This window comes from Salminus brasiliensis, chromosome 10 (assembly GCF_030463535.1).
Source record: "Salminus brasiliensis chromosome 10, fSalBra1.hap2, whole genome shotgun sequence".
In the NCBI taxonomy this organism is placed as follows: domain Eukaryota; kingdom Metazoa; phylum Chordata; class Actinopteri; order Characiformes; family Bryconidae; genus Salminus; species Salminus brasiliensis.
This window is the reverse complement of record NC_132887.1, coordinates 33,895,466-33,918,281: the sequence shown is the minus strand read 5'-3', so window position 1 is coordinate 33,918,281 and position 22,816 is coordinate 33,895,466. Positions and strand designations below refer to the sequence as shown.

General features: G+C 38.9%; 1 protein-coding gene across 4 annotated transcripts; it reads left to right on the top strand.

The window, feature by feature from the left end:
- On the top strand, positions 1 to 22,746 carry lpin1a (lipin 1a). 4 transcript variants are annotated; one of them, XM_072689918.1, is made up of 22 exons: positions 1 to 198; positions 1,626 to 2,013; positions 2,892 to 3,092; positions 3,620 to 3,715; positions 7,320 to 7,615; positions 9,789 to 9,902; positions 10,216 to 10,314; positions 10,572 to 10,701; positions 11,193 to 11,505; positions 12,162 to 12,255; positions 12,720 to 12,901; positions 13,009 to 13,102; positions 13,191 to 13,260; positions 14,595 to 14,687; positions 15,542 to 15,597; positions 15,766 to 15,904; positions 16,193 to 16,341; positions 16,527 to 16,613; positions 16,917 to 17,069; positions 17,172 to 17,286; positions 18,664 to 18,767; positions 19,056 to 22,746. In XM_072689918.1, the coding sequence occupies exons 2-22, from the start codon at positions 1,936 to 1,938 to the stop codon at positions 19,213 to 19,215; spliced, it is 2,823 nt and encodes a 940-aa protein (XP_072546019.1). In that variant the 5' UTR covers positions 1 to 198; positions 1,626 to 1,935; the 3' UTR covers positions 19,216 to 22,746. The 4 variants fall into 4 exon arrangements, with proteins under 4 accessions (XP_072546019.1, XP_072546020.1, XP_072546018.1 ...); XM_072689919.1 differs by lacking the exon at positions 1,626 to 2,013 and having other exon boundaries at positions 2 to 198; XM_072689917.1 differs by lacking the exon at positions 1 to 198 and having other exon boundaries at positions 225 to 2,013.
- The last annotated feature ends 70 nt before the right edge of the window (positions 22,747 to 22,816 follow it).

The window sequence follows — 22,816 nt, the reverse complement described above, 5'->3', positions numbered from 1 at the left end:
TTTTTTTTGGTGAACCCTGGTTTAAATACAGCAGCAGCAGCGAAGACGACACAGACACAGTGTCAGCGAAGTCCACTAATATTATATAAAATGAAAACCCATGTAGCCATATAAGCAAACGTTTACTGTGTCAGGAGTTTGGACGATGGACTAAAACGGTGCTGAAACGCTTCGCCATCAGAAGGGGTCTTCTGCAATGTATGTAGCTGACTGTCATTTATTTCATGTGGTCGCTTAGTTGCTTATTGCCACCATACCGTAACGCACCCTTAACCGTGTGTCGGTGGAAATAGAGTCACTAACTTAACGCGTTGTGTATTCCTGTATACCACGAGGAGTGATTATTTACAGTGCGTTTATAATCGCTACATAATGGAAAATTGATGTGCTGGGATTTTTCATTATAAATATCATCGTAAATTAGCAGCTTATTTGGGAAAAAACAGTATTTCTCAGTCTCAGTTACAAGCAGTGGGGGGTTCACTGCGTTTGAATGGTCCGTTTGTTTATTTACATCCATTTAATTCATTATTTACAGCTGAATGCTACAGCTCCTGAATGCCCCCACACCCATGGAAGCTCTCCTCAAATCTCACTGATCTGGATCACATGCATATATATGCATACTGGATTTTATTTGAATGTGTTTCCAGATGCTTTGTTGGTGTTTTGTTATGGATGACACCAGTAATGTAGTGCCCCATGGCAGTTAGGATAAGGACAGGTTATGTATTGTTATCCTCAGACAGGGTTCCTTACAGGGCAGTGACCTCCAGGCATAGAGGAAACACTGTATTCTGAATGTCTTCCTCTGCTGACAAAGACCAATATTTGCACGAGTGCGAAAGTTCCAGGTTCTGTGTCATCATTCTTCATATCTGTAGTGGTCTCTGTGTTGTTGGTAGGACTATATACACACCTCAGTTTGTGTATTATATAGTAGTAGTAGTAGAATTAGTAGTATCAGTGTATTATACCAGGTTTCTTTTTTTTAATCTTGACTCTGATTGGTTGAGCTATGGTTAGTATTAGAAATGCGCAGTCATATTTGTAATGCTCTACAAATAAATGTTAAATTTTTTTTGTTAAGCAATCACACTAGACATATACATTTTCACAAATAAGGCCTGGTCAGAAGAAAAGAATAAAAAATGAATAATAAATCAGTTAGCAAGCTGGCTTACTTGCATGCCATACACTGTAAAAACATAAAACATTAACATAATTACGGCAGATAAATATCTACTTGTATGAGCACAGTGCTACACTTTGAATTGTTGCAACAACAAAAAAAAGGTAACTAGCAGGGGTGGCGGCAGTGGGGTGATTTGTGTGTGCAGCAGCCAATAGCCAAGAAGCTAACATAGCAGTCTGCAAGGTTTATGGCAATTTCCCGTAAACAATAAAAGCACATTATTAAGTATTGATAATAATGCAGTTTCTGGATTGACGGTGTATCACTCAGTCTCTCTTTTATGTGTAAATGTATTGCCAATTCCTCCATTTTGAATCTACAGTGCTGCTGTCTGAAGGGCCTTTCATTCAGAGGTCAACCCAGCCAGAGCAATAGAGCTACCGGTTGCAAACGTATAGCTGAATATTTAATGACATGCCTTGCCTTGTAGAAAACTGTTGTAAAGAAGTCTATCAAACATCATGATGGACATCATGATGGACAACCTCTGATGGACGTTCAGCTGCCCAAGGCTCAGTCTGAAAGGTTTTCGTTTCCCAAATCCATCATTAATAAAACGATGTGTCCATGTTAAAAGCATTTTAATACATTACTGTAGAGAGAGTGGATGCCCACTTGCTCTGGCCATCCATGGTTTGAGAGGTCATTAGTGATTGTGCCCTGGCATTACTCCATCCTTGGCAAGGCTGTGGTTCTGTGATTTTGTAATCTTCTTTTTGAGCAATTTCACAGAGGGCACCATGTCTGTTGGGAGAGGTGACAAACACATTCAGCCTTTCACTCTGATGTGGCAAGAAGCATATTGCAGTTTGAATAAGGCAAGAGGTCCCATCTCGATTGTCTGACAATTTTGCTGATTGTGTAAAGTTATGCAGAGGTTCTCTGTTCCCTTGCTCTTAGATACTGAAGACTGTGTCAGCATTTAGACAGATGCACTATATGTCTAAAAGTATCCAGAAAGCTAATTAGTGACACGGTCCAAGCAGTTCTAATTGCTGACACACACTTTCAGATTGGCACACACAGCTAGTATAGTCTCCATGGAAAAGCATTGGCAATAGAATGATGAGCCTAAGGTCACCAGTCTGAAGTGTCAGTGGGCTGTGGTGTGTTCTCTGGGGGGACAGTTGTCAAAGGTTTTGCACCATACCTGAATCATCAATCAAGATTTTGAAATTACAACAATTATGTGGCCAAAATGACACATACCATATTATCATCGATATGCTCACTGATACTAATAGACCTGGGTTGCCAGTATTCAAATGCTGACACAGATGTGCAAATGCACACACATAGCTTGACATAGCTTGCAATGAGGTGGGGTGGTGATCATCCAACATCCTGACCGAATTGATGCTCTTGTGGCTGAATGCAAATATCAAATCCTCACAATCCTCCAAAATCTAATAGATGTTTTTTCTATAGAGTAGAGACTGCTGGATACACTTTTTTTAATACCTGTGATTTTGGAAGAAACAGTAAAAAAAACTGTATGAAGAATTTATTATATTATATTTCTAGACAAAACAAGATTTTAGTACACATAATGAATTTTTTTGTGAGAAAAGAAACACTTTGGGGGTCTCAGAGAGATGGGGTGGCTAGGTAACTTCTTTGCGCCTGACCCATGTGGGTCTGGTATGTCTAGCACCAAGGAAATGCTAATATTCTTGCCCTCCTCTCTGTCTGCCAGAGTCAGACCATGAACTACGTGGGGCAGCTGGCCGGTCAGGTCTTCGTGCAGGTGAAGGAGCTGTACAGAGGCCTGAACCCTGCCACCCTGTCCGGCTGTATCGATGTCATTGTGGTGCGTCAGCCAGATGGTTCCCTGCAGTGTTCACCCTTCCACGTCCGCTTTGGCAAGATGGGGGTGCTGCGCTCGCGGGAAAAAGTGGTAAGCTCCATCATACGCCATATTTAAAGTGTGTCAAGCTAATTGGCAAAACTCTGTGCCAAGGTGCACATGATGTTAATATGTTGAATATATCATGAAACACAATGACTGCATATCTAAAAGATCTAGATTATGCTTCTACCATTATAGCAGAAAAAGATCTACAAGAAACAAAAGACATTCTCATTAAAATGGATTAAAATGAAAAACTGTAATCCTGTTGAAATCTTATTATCTTATGTTTGTTTATTATTTGTGTTGTATACAATATTGTGACAATATCATAAACCGTGCATAAAGGGTAGTTATTGTGCTAAAGCATTTTTATAACAGTCTAAACATACATGATAGTCTAGACATAAAGCAATGGCAACATTTGGAAGAAAAGGAAGCTTGAATTCAATACCTCAGTTAATTCACTAGAGGTTTAGTAAAATCATTGCTTTGGTGTATCATGCTGCTGTAATTCTGAAATTTGTCTTTACAAAACAAGTTATGTAGTGACAGCACTTTGCTTCTTCGCGCAGGTGGACATAGAGATTAATGGAGAGCCCGTCAGCCTGCATATGAAACTGGGAGAGAATGGCGAGGCCTTCTTTGTGAAGGAGACAGAGAGTGATATGGTGAGTACTTCACTCCAGGACATTGTGTTCGCTCCAGTTCTAGCATACTCTGCTGTATATAGTATACAGGAGGATTGGAACACGTGGGATATCTCCTCAAGTTGCATGACATGAAACGTGACTCTTGTTTACTGGAAACAATCCCAGAGTGGATGCATTCTGCAACCTTATTTGCCAAGGCCCCTGTCACCCTTTTCTCAAGCAGCTTCCTTCCCTGAACCCTCTAGATAAACCCAAAAGGAAAAAACTGACCTGTGTCAAGGCAAAATAAGGTCACCACTGCATGAGTTATCCAGAACGGAGATGTAACTGCTGAGATATAGAAATAGTTCTCCAATCTCCCATATTTGTTCTCTTGGACTGTACAAGGAATCTCATTAATTATATTTATAGCAGCCAGAAAACATTGAGACCTTAAGCCACTGATAAACTGAACAGTAAGTACTCTTGGTTAGCGTCTGTGCAGATAGTTGCAGTATGAAGAACGATTAAGGTAGGTCAAGGTGTGGTAATGATGTATTCTTTAATGGAGCCCCCTGTCACTGATCTGAACTAGGCACAATGAGTGCATTCTATCAGAGTGAAGTTTGTAAGGAGGGGAAAAATTGGCTGGGCTTTTTATTAATCAATTTTAATTCAATAATTTTAGAGTTTGAGATTTTAGGGCTTTATTTTGTTATGGAAAAGTTCTATTGGAGAAATTGTTCTTACACCAATCAGCCATAACACTGGCAGCACCTGCCCAATATTCAATTGGCCCCCCTTGTGTCGCCACAACAGGTCTGACCATTCGAGACATGGCTCCACAAGACCTCTGAAGTCATCCTATGGTATCTGGCTAAGACTTTAGCAGCAGATCCTTACAACTTACAACAAGTCCTGTAAGTTGCAAGGTAGAGCCTCCATAGATTGCATCAATGAGCCTTTGGTACCCATGACCCTGTTGCCGGTTCACCAATTGTCCTGCCTTAAACCATTTTTGGTAGGTACTGACCACTGCATACCAGAAAAATTATGTTTTGAAAATGTTCTGACCTAGTCTAGCCATCACAGTTTTGCTCTTGTCAAAGTGGCTCAGATTCTTATGCTAGCCCATTTTCCTGCTTTTAAAACATCACCTTCAAGAACCTACTGTTCACTTGCTGCTTAATATCTTCACCCCTTGACAGATGCCACAGTAGATGAAGATCATCTACTGTCAGTGTAGCTAATGTTATGGCTAATTGGTGTATCTGTGATGTATATAATTAATAGATATGTATATAAAATATATATAAATATAAATTCTGAATCCCACAGTATCAATAGTATATGTATAATATTATTTAAATATCATATCTTTAGCTTTCTGCGTTAGTCATTGTCATATTAAGGATGTGGTTTGCCCATGCTTATTATTTTATGAATGAATTTGGTCATCACTAAACTAAATGGAATGGTTTATGTTGATGGACCCGCAAGGATGTCTGATGCTCTAAATCTGTGCTACGCTTTAAGGCAGTCAATTTTGAAGCCCTGTTGCTTCTACATGACCTATTGTTGACTGCTGTTTAATATAATCATTTTTGGCATCATAAATCTCAGCATGAGCCTGGCAGTTACTGTCGAGAGGAATGGGATTAAATTGTAGTGCATCAAAGTTGAACATTTCAGTACTGTGTCAGCACTCTATGCAGCAACATTTAGAGAAAGAACAGTGTAATCTTGGCACACATTGCTTCTTAAAGTGCTGGTTCCTGCAGTCTGTCTCAGATACCACTGCTGATACCTGGCAGCGTGAAGATACTTAGGACACTGTGTTGGGGCTGGGGAACTGTGCATCCTCCAAGCACACTGGAGTAGCAATGCTGCATGAGCGGCAGTTCGAAAAGAGGCCGTGATTGGCTTCACATGTGTCAGAGGAGACATGTGCTAGTCCTCACCCTCCTAGTGTTGAGGGCATTGCTAGTGATAGAGGGATAGTTCACTTGAACAGGGATTGAACATTTCAATGGTACAAAGTTTGATTGATAGATAGGTTTACTGACTGATAGGTTTACTGACTGTTTTCCTGCACCCTATGTGTGCTGTTCTACATCAACCGAATCATTTATTGTATTGGACTGTGTATCAGCACTGGCTTCTTTTGCTACTGTTGGTTTACTTCTGTTTTCGAAGTGGATGGTGCAGTTTTCCAGAGACAAGGACCCAGGGGCTTCAAACCCTTTGACTATGATTTAGCCTCAGACTATGCATTATCTGCATTTTTTCCCAATTTTATCCCCAGTTCAGGCACTCCTACGTCCCAATTTAGTCATTCCTGGATCTTAATCCAGCCCCTGGTGCCCAAACCCTAGTTTTCGTTTTTCGCATTGTAGTTTTGGATTTGGAATTTGGAAGGCTAGTGGGAGGCCAGAAGAGTTGCCAGTGCAAGAGCTTTGTTGTAAAAAGGCGATTTTCAGATTAATCAGCCTACATCTGGATGTTAGTTTGATGCTCTGCTTTCCCTGGCTTCTGCTCTCCATTCAAATGGAGAACCATTTAATCCAGACCTAAATATAGCTGTCTAGTAAAAACACAGGCTTCTATTATTGATAGGGAATTTCGGCCACCTTTCCACCTTACCACTGCAGATCATGTTGTGATTGTTTTATATGTGATGATAATCTGGGGATGCAGTGTTAATAAATCCCTGTTTGTTGAGATGAGAGAAATGGCTGTCAGTCCGCTGGTCTGGCAGCAGATGAAAAAGACTTTATCATTATATTGTCTTAAAGTATGTCTCTCACTTACTCCCCTTTCCATGACACAGTTTAACCTAGCAGTAGCTCAAAGGCAGTGGCTGTAGTTTACTAGGGCACACGCACTAGTTGGGTTGTAATGAAATATGCAGGACTCTGTCCTGCTGAATTAAGGTCAATGTGCTGTGCAGTTATAATACAATTTGAGGCAGTGAATCCTGTGATAAGCTTTCAACTTGTGTTAGGGCACTCAGTATTATTCTCCACCTAAAATGGATTATAGTTTTGGATTGGAAATACTATTGCCTAAATTGTAGATAAGCAACAAGTACATTAATAGAAGCATTCAATTATATATTATCAACTAATAAATATGTATATTCATGCAATAATACACAAGAGGAAGTTCTATGAATTCATTTTTTCATTCCACCTTAAACGGTGCAGCAGTGCAGCTTCCTCCGATTGGCTGATCTAAGTTTGTGTCAAACCACACAATGTATCCTACCTACCTAGCAACACTTCTGATGAATATTGCTCTGTTTTTAAACCCACAGTGTCTGTGTTAGTGTACGTATGTGCAGTTTGGGATGTGGTGATTTCCAGCATTAAGCTTTGCTTTAAGCATTTGGCTTTAGTTTTCACTGAAAGCATCAGGCTGGTCAATAATAGCTTCATCTTCCAAAGAGCTTTTCACAATGTACGTGGAAGTCTTTTGAATTTATTCCTGATGCTGAAGAATAATAACTTAATAGATATTTTGACTGGAAATTAAAAATGTAAGAATACCCTTTAACTTTTGCACAGTTTTGTACATGCATTATATACACTGTCTTGCAAGTTGTAGGAAACCAACCAGGCCAATGTTAAAATCTTCCCCACAGGAGATGGTGCCGCGCTACCTGGCAACATCCCCCATAATGACAGACGGCTCAGCTTTGATGGAATCCCAGCTAGGAAAAGGTGCGCCTCGTTTGACTGAGCCCATAACAGGGACCTCCATCGAATCCGTGGGGGCCTCCCAGGCCACTGGAGACAACTGTATGACAAAGAAGAGGAGGAAGAGGAGGAGAAAGTCCAAAGTGGACAGTATGAGAAGAGAAGACAATGGGGACTCAGAAGATGAGGACATGTTCCCTATCGATATGAGTTCTGATGAAGAGACGGAAACAATAAGCAGGTCAGTATAAAGGCGAGGGGATTGTGGAATAGTGAACTGTACTCTATTAGACAATAAATAGAAACTGTAACTAAAGAAATTAATAGAGCTGTTTTTACAAAAACTGTTGTAGCACAATCAGTGCTCTAATTGTTCAGTGAGCATAATGATCTTAAAACTAAGATGCTTTTGGGAAACTGGGCCCTGTACATTTTACTGTGCTCCATTTGATGAGGCAAGTGCTGGAGGCAGGACTCCAAACTGGTTTGAGAAACAAAAACAAAAGGTGGAAATGAGTGATATTTTGGTAGAAACAACAATACAACAAAAACGATTCTCTGTTATCTAACCAGTTAAGGCACATTATACTGGGGTTGGAATGCAAAATTGCCAATGTTCTGCTCAGAGCCATTTTTTATTCTGTTTCTGAGCCCTGACAAAATGTTTCAGAAGTACTACAGTAAATGACTTGAAGGGTAATTGAGGACAGTGCAAAGCTTCCAAGATCTCACAATCCAGATGCAACATCTGTACAAGTACTGTTCTTGCATGAGCCAAGCCTCTCGCTAAGCTTTGCTGGAGGTTTGGAGATGACAACAGTTGGGGGCTGCTGGTCGGACTGGTAGGTGACAGCTGGTCTTATGCAGGTAGAGGGGAACCCAGCGGGCAGTCTTGACCATTTACTTAGAGAAGGTAAAGAGACAGAGTTAGTTCTGAATGGATTTATAGAGAGCAGAGAATGTTGAGCAGTATCAGAGTGTGTCTGACGACTCCGGCAGGTCTGACTATAACAGCCTAATTAAAAGGAGAGAGCCAGAAGGTAACACAGACCAGGGAGCACCCTGGAACGCTAGAGTCCATCTGCTCCACCGTCCACAAACCTGAGTGATCGCGTGCAAGCAGTGGGACGACAGCTCCAGCATCTCTGTATACTACAATTCCCTGTGTCCGCGAACCCCTGGACCTACAACCTTTACCTATTGGGAAACATTCATTACCAAAAGCTAAACTAAACAAATAAGTTTCCAGCCTAGATTTAGAGATTGAGACTGTGTCTGAGTCCCGAACATTATCTGGAAGGTTATTCCAGAGTTGCGGGGCTTTATAAGAAAAGGGAACTATTGGGAAGAAGCCAGCACCCTGAGATCTAAGTATTCTTGATGGTTCATAATATGTAATAAGATCACGCAGGTACTCAGGAGTGAGGCCATGTAGGGCTTTGAATGTTAATTGAAGAATACGGAATACGGAATTTAACTGGGAGCCAGTGCAGTGCTGATAGAACTGGACTGTTATGATCCATTTTTCTAGTTTTAGTAAGAACCCTGGCTGCAGCATTTTGAGCTAGTTGAAGTGTTGTGAAGAGTCTTTGAACCTTGATTAAGTGAAGATTACCTGCACTCCCTTCACGAGGAGTGACAGGGCCTAAAATGTACTGAGCTTTTGATTTGCTTGCCAGATATCATTAAATTAGGCCATGCTTGCTGTAACAAAGTTTGTTTACAAAAAGCTGTGAGTGTTCCCAGACGAACAAGTTTGTCTGTTGCGGTCGAGCCTCTTTATTCACTCTCACAGCAGGAGTACGATATGTGTGTGTGTGTGAATGAGAGAGTGAGAGAGAACAAGTGGCTGAAACAACCCTCCCAATGTTTTCCACGAAATCCATGAAACCCTGCCAATTCAGAACAAAACAGAGCTTAAGGGGGACCTTTGGGATTCCTGGCAATCAAATCTCATCTGCTCATACAGTAATAGAAAAACAACTTATAGAATGAGCTTGTGTCACTGCAGAACAAGCTCTTTTCCTTCATTCCCTGCAGAAAACAACCCGTGTCTATTGTTACAGGGCAAATTGAATTCAAATATCCCAAATTGCATGGCTCTCCACTTCACACAATCGGTTACCCAGGTACCAGTACTGAAATGAAACAGTGATGGACAAGCTCAGCCATGGTTTCACTGTCCCAAGCCCAATAAAGGAGTCTGCTGGGAACGAATGTCAACTCTGTGCCTTGGAGAAGAGACAGCTTGGATACATTCCACAGGCTAGCGCTTTGGAAACCTTACAATGCCCCCTGTTTCTCTGGAAGAAAGAGCCTGTTGGAGGGGTCCACACTGCAAGCCAGAGGATTTTAACTATGTCTTTACTTCTTCAGTTTTTATTTACTCTTTGTGTGTGTGTGTATGTTCACAGAGCTATGTCACGTGAACCCTACAGTGAGCATGCCAAACATGGTTCCACCTGTAGTTCTTTAGCACAGAGCAGGGTGTATTCACCATGTGACGACGACTGGACACATGGCCAGAGGTATGCTACAAAAATTCATCACACTTTCTAAACAACAGGAGAGATAAGAAAAGCTTACTGGTGCAGGATAGCAGGATGCTGATTGGATCATACTGTACTGGTTCCAAACATTTATTTATAGGCATAATGTATGCATTACTCAATTAATTTGATGTAACCAGTAAAATAGTGTAGAGACTGCATCATTCCACTTAATAAATATACAGAAGCAGCTTTTATAGACATTCAGGAATTGACCATTTCCCATCAAACCTCTCTAAATGACTTGATATGTACCTTTATTTGAATGACTGCAGATTTGTTTCATTTACAGGACAAGGACAGACCAGACCAATGCTCTGCCTATACCACCTAATGCGGGGCTCTCCATCTCTTGCCCCCAACAAGCGTCAGATTTTCCATCAACAATGAGGTATCTAACACATCCAGAGCTTATGCCAGGAGTATTCAGTACCTGTCCTGGAAGGGCAGTTTTCTGACTAGCAGGTCTGGTAACAGATGACTTGAACCAGGTGTGTTTGAGCAGAGGAATCATCAAACTGTACTGGTCCTCCAGGACTGAAATTAAATACACCTGGCTCGTATTGTACAGTTAACAACCCTATTTTAAAGTTGTTGTTATGTTTATCATAACTCATATATCTTCTTTCTGTCTGTCACCTTTCCAAGCCCGGGAAATGGCTCCTTGCCTTCCTCACCCAAGAGTGACTCTGAGATACTAGTCAAACAGAAGGCCATTGGGAAGCCAGAGAACCCTGAGATGCTATGGGCCTGGGGAGAGCTACCTCATGCTGCCAAGGTACAAAAACAGAAATTGGGAGTTTTGTACGTTTCGCATCAAAGCTGTTCGCAGCAGTTTGAAGTAGGGACTTGTGTTTTAGCTAGAAGGAAATCCAAAGGGCCTTCTAAACCCAACTGAAAATTACATGTCTGTAGTCATATTTTATTTATTGTGGCTAATTTCATTGTTAAGGTTTTGTTGGAAATGAACGGGGTAAAAAAATGAATTATTTAACCCTTATGTATTCTAATTCTGAATAATTCAATCTATGTACACTGGTGGTGTACAGCTTTCATAGAAGTATGGACATAGGTGATATTTCACTTTCTTTAATGATGGGGTCACTCTATAAAATTACAGTCATTACAAGCTGAAAAAATGTTCAGTTAGAGGATTTCTCTGCTGTTAAAGATGGTGGTGGGTCATGTTTGACTCCTTAAACAACACTTTAAGAGTTAGCATGGTACACATTCTTATAATCAAACTCATTCAATTCATTTCAATCACAGCCTTTGATCAAGCAGCCTATGACTGAGCCCAAGCTGGTGACTTCAGCGTCAATCCCTATGTCGGACAGCACGCATTTCCGGGCCATCACTGGAGATGGGATGGTGGAGCCCCTGAATAAAAGTCCTCCAGCATGCAGCCTGTATGTGCCCGACCTCAGGCCTGGCGAGGCTGCAGCTGCCCCAGCACCTACTGCTTCTGTTGAGGTGGAGGCCATTGGTGCAGCTGCTCGCCTCATCACTGACCTGGAGGATGAATCGCACAGTGCTGGGACCCGGGCCCTCAGCAAGACTGACTCTCCATCAAAAAGAAAAGGTAAAGAATTCTGATGATATTTAGTCTTAGTGTCTTAGTCTAAGAGCTTAAGTATTCTTAGCAATAGTTTAGGCTACTGCAACACAGGGATTGACTGTTGACAGTGGGAATAATTGAGCAGTGATTCCATTCATTTAAGAGGAGCAAGTTACCCCTGCTCCCAACACACCTGATCCAGCTAATCAGCTGCTTAACAAGCCCTTGCTGAGTTGAAGGTGGTGTGATAGAGCAGGAAACCACTAAAATGACCCTGGATGAAAACCACTAGACTAAACAAATTCTTCATTAGAAGGTTAGAACATAACTAGTTTTTATGTTTACAGTTTTGGCATTGCCATTTGCAGGCCATGTACATGTTGCTTTCCTCCGAGCATGCTGGTTGCGCAGTTGTGCATGTGTCGGAGAAGGCATGTGTTGGCCTTTGCAGCATGGGTAAAATATTTATGGTAAATTCAAATTAGAGAGGAAATGGGTAAAAATAACACTTAATAAACACAGCATATCATTAGCCTAAACTCAATCTGTTTATTCTGAATACTAATGCACTGGCTGACATTTGGCCATTATATTACATTTTTATGTAATGCTAGCTACATTTAAAAATAAAATTACAGGAAATTCCAAAATATCAACTACATGCTATTCTTCATTTTTAGACAAGAGAAGTCGTCACCTTGGTTCAGATGGTGTGTATCTGGATGATCTTACAGAGCTGGAACCTGAGGTAGCGGCACTCTACTTTCCCAAGAGGTAGATCAAATATATTTCTTGCTAGTCTAAACAGACTGCTAGGATCTTCCTGTATGATATGTATGACATAATAATAAATAACAATAAATTCAATTCACAAATTATTCATTCATTCTTCTTTATTTTAAAAAAGAGAATGCAAAGAAAGAAAGCACACAATAAAGCAATCATTAACTACATACACGGGAACTCAATTACTTAAATATAAGTACAGAAAATATATACAGAAAATAAACAAATAATAAGTCAACTATTTGAGGACTACATGCTCTTTGGGGACCCCTGCTGGCTAGCCGGCCTAAAGCAGCTGCTTATACCATTTATAGACTCTGCTGAAACCTAACTAACTTCACAGTTTTATTGGCCTAGATTTCTTTATTTGATTCTATCTTAACTGTGGGTTTATCATATCTGCAAACATGTAGGACAAAGTAACTCACATGTAATGTACTTCTGTTGTATAGTGATGGCACAAGCTCAGTTAGGGGTGGCACAGAGCTGAGGAGTGCCAATCAGTCACCTCAGTCAGTGGGCAGCAGTGGCATGGACAGTGGAGTGGACAGCTTTTCTGATCAATTAGGAGACCTGCCTAATATTGCCATCTCCCTGTGTGGGGGTCTAACAGAAAACCGGGAGATCTCTAGAGGTAAACAAGAGATTCCTGTCTCATGTTGGAAACCTTTGTACTGAATTCACTTGACTTATTATTTTATCAATTGCATCTTCTGCAAATCCCTTTCTTTCTTTCTTCAGAGGAATTCCAGGAGAGAGCAATATCTTATCAGGAGTTTGCTGATAATCCGTCTATTATTGATGACCCCAACCTTGTTGTAAAGATTGGAACAAAGTAGGTGAAATCTCACTGGGTTACAAAAATTACAGTTTGTATCAGAACATGTTGCTTAATCAATCACAATGCTGTTTGAATCTTTAAGGTATTACAACTGGAGTACAGCGGCTCCTCTCATGCTGGCTATGCAGGTGTTCCAGAAACCTCTGCCAAAGGTAAAGACTGCATAGCTGTTTTACAATATACAAAATACAATAAAGATATTGCAGGTTATACAGTGTAGACTGTTATTAAGAAATTAACTGCTTGTACGCTAATAATAAAGAACCTTTATATGACTGATAAGAACCTGCAGGAAGGTTCAACTGAGTGTGGCGTGGTGGTACACCTTCCCACTGTGCAGCTTTGCTTAGGAAGGGAACCTGCGACCGTGTCACAAAACAATGAAGTATGCCACAGAAAATTTAGACAAGACAGAGTTTTTGGGGGAAGGTGAAAGGAGGATGGCTCCTACAACAGGATAATGATCTTAAAATCCAGTCATACCTAAAGAGACACAAACTAAAGCTTTTGGAATGGTCCTCACAGTCCCCTGCCCTACACATTGTGGGGAGATCTTAAACTGCTGGGCATGCAATAATATATCAGAACTACAAGCCTTCACAGGTTATTACAAGAACTTGACTCTGTAAGGTGTCCAAACGTCTGCACAGGCCGGATTAATGATTTTGATTGCATGTTTCAGAAATAACGATATTTTGGAAAGAAATAACATTTTAATATTAAATGATTTAATTCAGATTTTACACATATTGCTAGGTATTGAAGTTTGTGTAGTACGAAATACTGGGTCATCCGAACCAGATACCACCTTGGAACATAGCCGTTTATCATGTTTGCAGCTTTTCTTTCCAATTCTCAATTCATGCTCTAACTCATGCCTAGATTGTTTGCTGTGTTTTGGCTGCTTCGTATATCATACATTTAAATATGCTTATCACTAGCTTAATTTCTTTTTTTTTGCATTTTAATTTGCTACAGCTGACACTGGCCCAGTCCATTTCGAACTTGTAAATCAAATGAAAACAAACATACTCCCCATGTGGACCCCAGCTCTTATGTGCAGCACCAATCATTACAGCCCTGAAAAGATTGAGTAAACTTGTCTCTTCCCTCCCTGTTTTTTTTTTTTTTTTTTTTTTTTCTTTTCTTCCATTTAATTTTTCTCCTTTCATCCCATCCCATCTGGCACTGTTCTAAGTACTCTTGCCTGAGTTATGTGTACTCTGCTTTTGGATTCTTCACTTACTGTTTTCCTAGTGTGTTTGGCTCCAATCCTGTACGTTCCTCATTTTCTGCAGTGTATGTGTGTGTGAGAGAGAGAGAGACAGTGTATGATAACGAATGAGAGAGAAAGAAGCGAGAGAGAAAGATTTAGCTACTGCATGCCATTTTCTCTGTATGTGAAACCACAGCCACCCACACTCATTTAGTTTTTGAGTTTTGAGTTTGAGTTTTGAGTATCAGGACCTCTGTGCGTTTGCTCCAGGCTACAGTGGAGAACATAATGAAGGAGAAGATGCCCAAGAAGGGAGGGCGTTGGTGGTTCTCATGGCGAGGGAGAAACAGCAGCTCCAAGTCGGTAGGCTGACATTCTTAATTAAATTAAAATAGATCAAATTAAATAGATCTGTCACTATTAATCGTTTATACTTATATGCATTCTCAGTGAATCAGCAGTCATTAGTTGGCTATCTGCAGGACAATGCAATTTTTAAAATTCTGACTACATTAGTTTCTGTATCAGGCACCTTTACAGTTGCACAGGGATTAATATTTCTTCCAATCATATCTAAAGCTTTTCAGCATAAATTACTGCCTAACTGACTGCTCAGAGTGTTTCCTCAAATGGGTATCCGTAAGGCATACTGTTTTCTAGCTTGCTAATTTTCATTAAAATGGATATTTAAGAGACCCAATTTGAACCATGTTTATTTCCTCCAAGTTTATTTTGTTATAAATAAATAAATAAATAACCTGCACAATATGGGCCTTGGTAGCCCCTGGCATACATATTTTTTACACTTAAAATCTTACTGTGTTGCAATAAGGAGAAATTAAACAGCAATTAGATAATTCAGAAATGTTTTTAAAAATTCAACCAGGTTGAGCCACAAAAAAAGTTTAATTTGTAGTATAATTTGTAGGGTGGGTAAAATGCTCTGTCACAGAGCCCTTTTAATACACAAATCATATACATTATACACAGTGGTTTTACATAGTGTCATTTTGAATGTTTTGCCATTTATATATTTACTTCTTTTTTTTTGGTAAAGTTCATAATTTTTTATTATTTTTGTTATAACCATACATTTGTTTATTGTTTAAATCTGTATTATGTATTTAATTCCATAAATAAATAAATAAATAATACAAATGAAATGTGTATATATATATATATATATATATATATATATATATCATTTTTTGCATCAGGAATCTGCAGCAGATCAAGTAGAGAGCGAAGAGCAGGCATTGAGAGCAAGGAACAGGTAAGAACTAGAGCCAAATGTTTGAACAGCAAAACAGAAAGCACATTGTTCATGTTAATGACTCACGATCCGTGGACTTGGACCATTGTTATACATAATAAGCTAATAACTAGACATACTGCATGTTACATGATCAACTAATGTGGGCTGGCTGGGGTTTTGTAACAGGTTAAAGGATGAATCATCCTCAAGTGATGATGACAGCAGAACTGCTAAGCAGAATTCAGCATGTAGCCAGCAAGAGCCTCTCTACAGCCCTGGCAGTGTCTGCTACAGGAAGACTCTACGCTTGTCCTCGGAGCAACTTGTAAGCTCCTACCTGTTTAAAATATAGTTTTAAAAATAAGTCAAATGTATGGCAATAAATTACTACAGCAAAGAGCACACTAACTCCCTATTAATCCTCTTAAAAGCAACTGATGGAGAATGTGTCTTTTGGATATACAGTATTTGTGATTTGCAACAGAATCTAAAGGCTAAATTTTGCGTTTCTAAAAACAAAGATGGATGCTAATATTGCACACGAAACTTGTTTTGCAAGATCAGATATTATTAATATGTATTTATGGGTAACCAAAATATTTTCTGTTCTCAGGCCAGTCTGCAGTTAAAAGAGGGCCCCAACGATGTGGTCTTTAGCGTTACTACTCAGTACCAGGGCACCTGCCGCTGTGATGGCACAATATATTTGTGGAACTGGGATGATAAAATTGTGATTTCAGATATAGACGGCACCATCACCAGGTAAAAATGAGTTTTCCAAAAGGTCATGCTAACTGTTGCTATTGAGTTCTTATAGATGTTTGCCACGCCTGTCCCTGCATCATCACAGAAACTAATTATTTACTGTGCTTTAATGGAACGTGCTGATGGAAATTAAAGTTGTGAGGTGTCATTTATGTGGCTGTTTTCCTGTCTCTCATTTACAGATCAGACACTCTGGGACATATTCTACCTACACTGGGCAAAGACTGGACCCATCAGGGCATTGCCCGCCTTTACCACAAAGTCAGCCAGTAGGTTTTACATCTTATACAATATTGTACAAGTATTTTTCTCTGTAAGGGCTTCTTGATTAGCTACATATCCTCTTAATCTCCTGATAAATATCTCCCCAAAATGTATAAATTGTGCTTAAAGGCTTTGACCGGAAAATAAGTAAAGGAAGGGTCATCTCTGTCTTTTTCACAGTACTGTAAATCTAGAATGAATAACATGCCTGTACTTCCAAACATAACTAGTACAAAAAGTGTGTTAACTAGTACTGTTTTGCCAATTACAGCCATGTACTCTTAACTGTCTTCCTTGTTGTTCAATAGGAACGGCTATAAATTCATGTATTGCTCTGCACGTGCGATTGGTATGGCCGGCATGACAAGAGGTTACCTACACTGGGTAAACGAGAGAGGCACCATGCTACCTCAGGGCCCTGTTCTCCTCAGTCCTAGCAGCTTGTTTTCTGCACTACACAGGTGAATATATTGGTTCACAACCAATACACAAAGGGATCCTTTTCCACAAACTGGGCCATGTGTTGAGACCATATATTCATAATTTTTTCATTCTGTTATTAGGGAGGTCATTGAGAAAAAGCCAGAGAAGTTTAAAATTGAGTGTCTGACTGACATCAAGAACCTCTTCCAGCCAAACACAGAGCCTTTTTATGCTGCCTTTGGAAACAGAGCAACAGTAAGTGCCTACTGGAACAACTGACGGAAACTTTATTTGGCTAATCTAGTGCATTTAGGGCTTACTCAAGTAATAGTTCTAGATCTAAACTGCATTCAGATCTTACTCAAATAATGGTTATAATGTGGTGCCAAAAGTTTCATTTATGGAAGTGTGTGGTATGGTGACTAATTTGCAGTGTTGCTTCCTACACAAAGACAGTTAGCACAGCAGTTTATTTTACACATATAGGAATTTGGTTGTATGTTATTGGAAATGTAATTGAGTAATAGTACTTAATTACTAATAGTATTCTAGCCCGTAGTCTATAGTGAGATAATCTATAGTCTATAGTGAGATAAATTTGTATCATGTCACAATACAGTATATAATAACAGTAAATATTAAAAAATACTGAATTACTGTGCACCTGGTAGTATTTCTTCATTGGGTTTAGCACTACAGCCACTATAAAGCTGGAAAACTTAATCCATTCTGTACTGGAGTACACTCCAGCAATATTTAACCATTTTCTTCTATGTTATTTAGGCATGTTGCGATAATTACGCTACCAACCTATTGTACAAGATATGGACATGAGTTCTATATTTTTCTGGACCCTAATATTACCCATTGTGTTTATTTAGTGAATGATACTTTTACCGTTACTTTAAACTTTTATAAAACAGGTTCATAAAAAAAAGTTTTTCTTCAGTCTGTTTCGCTTATGTTCATTGCTATATAACAAAAACCTGCTTAACCACTAATCAAATGTGAGCTCTCCACACAAAAGTACCACAAACCTCTTACATTACATCATACACTACATCAGCATTCTAAATTAGTCTATACAACTATGCTGCATCATTACTGTTTTACATACATAGTTTACATCCATTATTGCATAGTGCAATACTTATATCTAAAGATCAAAAATAAAAGAATATCCAGTGAGATTACAGCGACATATGCTCAGTTTACAGTCCTGCAGAACCGATGTCCTGAATAGTGATTTTCCTGCACACCAACTAAACCTTGCAGTTAATATATGACTTGAATTAGGTGTGTCTGAGTAAGGAAGTCACCAAACTGTGTTGGACATTGGGTCTTTATACCTGTAACACAGAACCTTAGTGTAGGTCTTTATGAGTACAGTGTACATGGATGGACAAACACACATATAGGCAAGACATTCAGAACTTTGTACAGAAAAGTTGGAAATATGAGAAATGCAGTAACACATTACAAATGGTAGATGTAATAATATTCTTTACATAATAACAAAAACAATTATGGTGAATTTTTATAAACTAGAAGGGTGGGAGGGGCTATTATACATTTAACAAGTTCATATTATTACTTATTTATATGTGTATTGATACACTATCCTCTCTCTAGGATGTGTATTCATATAAGGAGGTGGGAGTGCCCTTGAACCGAATTTTCACTGTGAACCCTAAAGGGGAGCTCATTCAGGAACATGCCAAGACCAACATATCATCGTAAGTGTTGTACAGGCAAATTCCATCAATATGTGCTTTAACATTCCTGTATAATTAGATGGTTAAGTGTGTTTTGATGTCAAATTCGCCTTTTCTTTGAAAATGACTGAATTTTTCAAAGTCGTGGCAAAAGGTGTAATGCCTCTAAAACTTTCCTTACTGAAAGTTATTGCACAAATTGATAATAAATGTGCTACCTGAAACCTGGGACATTTTTTAACAATAGTGTTGGACTTGGCATTTAATGAACTGCTTGGTGAACTAAGCTTGTCCCCATCTCTCCACCAGGTACGGGCGTCTGTGTGAAGTGGTTGATCATGTTTTCCCTCTGCTGATCAGAGGCAATACCTCTGACTTCCCCTGCTCGGACACCTACAGCCAGTTCACCTACTGGAGAGAGCAGCTGCCGGAGCTGGACAAGCCAGACCAGGCTGTGGAGGACAGCTGAGTGAATTAACAGCGATTAACATGCGTAGGTGTCTCCTATCTGAACAATGGCTGGAACATAACACCATGCCTCCCTCATGCATAAGTAACAATTTTTAACACAGCATGTCACCCATTTTACTTGCAATATTACTTTAATCATTTCAGTGCAACATACCTTTAGGGAATCAATGCCCTAGTTAGAATTTTTATACTAGACTATAATGCAATTAGTACATTGTAGGTTTTTTTTTTTTTTTTTTTCCTTCATTTTCTCTGTAAGGGGACAGGGGTACAGTTGCCGTATGATTTGTATGTACTCGCAGTCCAGCACTAAAACTACAGTGTCCTGAAACATCTGACAGACACTCTGCTCATATACCTGAACAAATAGCTCATCTTAATGGTTAACATTTATTGCACTGAGATTTACATTTTCAAGAGATTTTAAGGTGCAGGAAAAGATATGAGCAGCCAGCAGTAGTTTCTCAGGTCGAACAGTATTTATAAGCATGTTATTCGATCACATTGCAACACCTTATTTCCTGCTGCTGTGTTACGCTATAAGCGTAAAGGAAAATATCATCAGCATTATAATAGCACGTTTCTGCAGCAACTTTTTACTGAATATAGATCTCAGTATTTTTCAGAATGTTTAAATGTTTGTTTTTAAGCTACATCGCATTCCTTTATTTGTGATTTATTCTTTGAAATGATTATGAGAATGATGTATCAGTGATAGTTGTTACCCACACAACACATCTTGTCATGCAATAGGAAGAAACTCAGGGTCACAAAGTTTCCCCAGTCATACCGTACAAGATAGTCGTATGCAATACCCCTTTTCAAACAGTGCTTGTTGTAGTGAAAATGAGTTAACAAATCCTCTATGGAAAACAAACTAAAATCTGGTTCTTCTGGTTACTTTTCTTATTTTTAGCATGCATTTTTTAATGATCTAGGAATATATTAGCTATGGTTTCAATTTTGGAAAGAACTTAAATAAAAACAAATAAAATGTGCTATCATTTATATTTTAAATTAGCTAATAGCAGTTACTGTCTCTATAGAGGTTTTGTACTTTTTTCACTCACGAAAATGATGTAATAAACCATCATTTTAACTATGGTTTAAAGTTAATTAACCATTTAACTTTTGCACACCACTGTATGTTCAAGCTGTAAAAGAAATGAAAAGATCAAATATTTTACATTTTAGATAACCGATTTTTATTACTTAATAAATTATCATACTAAATGCTTAACAATAAAAAAGGAAATGAAAGAAATCAAACTTAAGAGAAATTTTACTTTTGAAGAAATCAGCATGTGGTATTTAGAATTGTATTGGCTCAGAAACGTGTCAGGTGAAGAAGTGAACGCAGAATGAGTTTGTGTTTGAGAAGTGGTAAAGGGTTATGTATTTATTGTACTGATTGAATGTGAAAATAAGAGGCTTGGTGTATGATATATGGCACTGTGCAAAACCCAGAGACCACCTTTATTTACTGCATTTCCCTGTCAAAGGAGATTGTCTTATTTCCTGTTTGAGCTACAAACACAAATATTGTTGTAGGTAATCTTAGCTTAGAGATGCAATAAAACAAATTCTGAATATGCTCAACATTCACAATAATAGCATGACAAAATTCTGCCATTCTTACAACTGGTGACTGACAACTGGGCACTGCAGGATGTGTGTTTGTAAGCTGTACCGTTTTCTGACTAGACCTTAGACATTTATAACCAAATCATCTGAGCGGTGCTGGCAATTCAGCAAGCTAGCAAGATCATCAGAACAGAACTCTAGAACAAACTCCAGAAAGAACAGAAAAGGTCACATCACCAAATTCCTGTATATTACTCAGGAACACACCTACCTCCCATAAAAGACTGTAAATCGGTCCCCTCAAACGCCCCTGTCCATGACAATACTGAGAAAACATGAGTTACAGTTCCCAGTTTCAGGCAAGCCTGTGGTAATCCACTGCCACAGTGATTCCCGCAGACTCTCAATGAGGTTTTTATATTACTGTAAGTATTAGTATTAACATTAGGGTGCAGCACCGCTTCTAGCCATTACTTGCATAACCCTTCATCACTCTATGAAAGCAAGTGGAAATAAGCACTGACTGGTTCTCTCAAAAAAGTATTTCCACAGCCTAGGACAGTGCCCCTTGTGTTGTTAAGGAGCGGACCACCTTGTACTGTAGTGCACCATTCAAAAACCTCTGTCCCTCCGCCGTGAATCATGAAGAAAAGATATTGAAACCCAACAAGAAACAAAACAAACAGGAATTTGCAAAAATAAAATCTCCAAAAATATTAAAACTCTTAAAATATTCAATATTAATATTTAAATATATTGCATGTATTGGCATGAAAACTATTTGGAGCATGATGAGATTTTGGGTTAACTTGTTAAGTTATTCATTCTTCATAAGACACTTTTGAGGAGATCTTAAAAAAACAATTGAAAGTTTTGAAGAATTAATTAATATGAAGAGATAATAAAAGTAAAGGGTGTACGCACTAAATATAGTTGAGGCCTCTGTGTTTTAACTTTTTTTTTTTTTTTTTACTTACTGGTTATTTTGACTGGAAATGAAATAAATTAAGGGTGATCTGACTTTTTCACAGGGCTATGTTTAAAAATACTTTCAAAGGCTGGATGATTTAATGCTAAACCGTTCATGCTTAGAAGCAGAATTTAATTTCTGTTCACCGCAGATAACAATGAGCACATGTTTAAGTGAATAAGCACTGAATTTGTTTGACAGATGTCCGCAGCTAATGAATTGTTCCTGAGATTCTGCTTTCTAATATGAAAAAAAATGTTTTGTGTGTTAATACTGTACGTGGTATTGATATGTGCAACGTTAAAATGCAATTTGTACAGCTTTTTCAGGGAAAAGAAGTCTATAATTGGTTCAGTGAGTGATACAAACATTGATTTTATCATATTGATAGTAGACCACTACAAACCATGACACTGTGAAGGATAGAAGTGAAAACTGTAGATGACATTGAATCTCCCAGAGCATTCAGTAACTTCCTGCGTAAACATTTAAAGGCTTATGAGGCTTTATTGCATTATCATGGGAGCTTCTGGGGTCCCGATGGCCCAACTTGACAACTGATGCTCATTGAAAAAAGCCATCATAAGTGAAGGCTTATGTTGGCGTCAAAAGCCTACGAGGGATGCACTTCCATTAGCATGTCTCTGTGGTCTAGGAACCTTGACCAATTTTGGGTTTATCTTGGGTGTTGAATTTAATTACCTGCATTAACTCTTCAAGAGGCAATCTCTCATTTAGTAGGATGTCAATGCTGTTTCTTATTTTACCCACACTGTGTGTTTGTAACCTGTGTCCTTATCTGCTTGTTGTTTTTGGTCTCTGTGAAATTCTGATATTCTTTCTGTGAAAGATCTCATTGCCTAAGTTGTGGCTGTTTCTGTTTTAGTTTAGTTTGATATCAAGATGTAACAAATACAGTAGTGTTGAACTATATGATGCCAAATCTCGAACTGTACATTAAAATCTTATAATGACTCTCTGTGCTCTCTTTCTGTGCACGGTACTCACACAGACACATCAGCTAGGCTAGCTAGCTAGCTAGCTA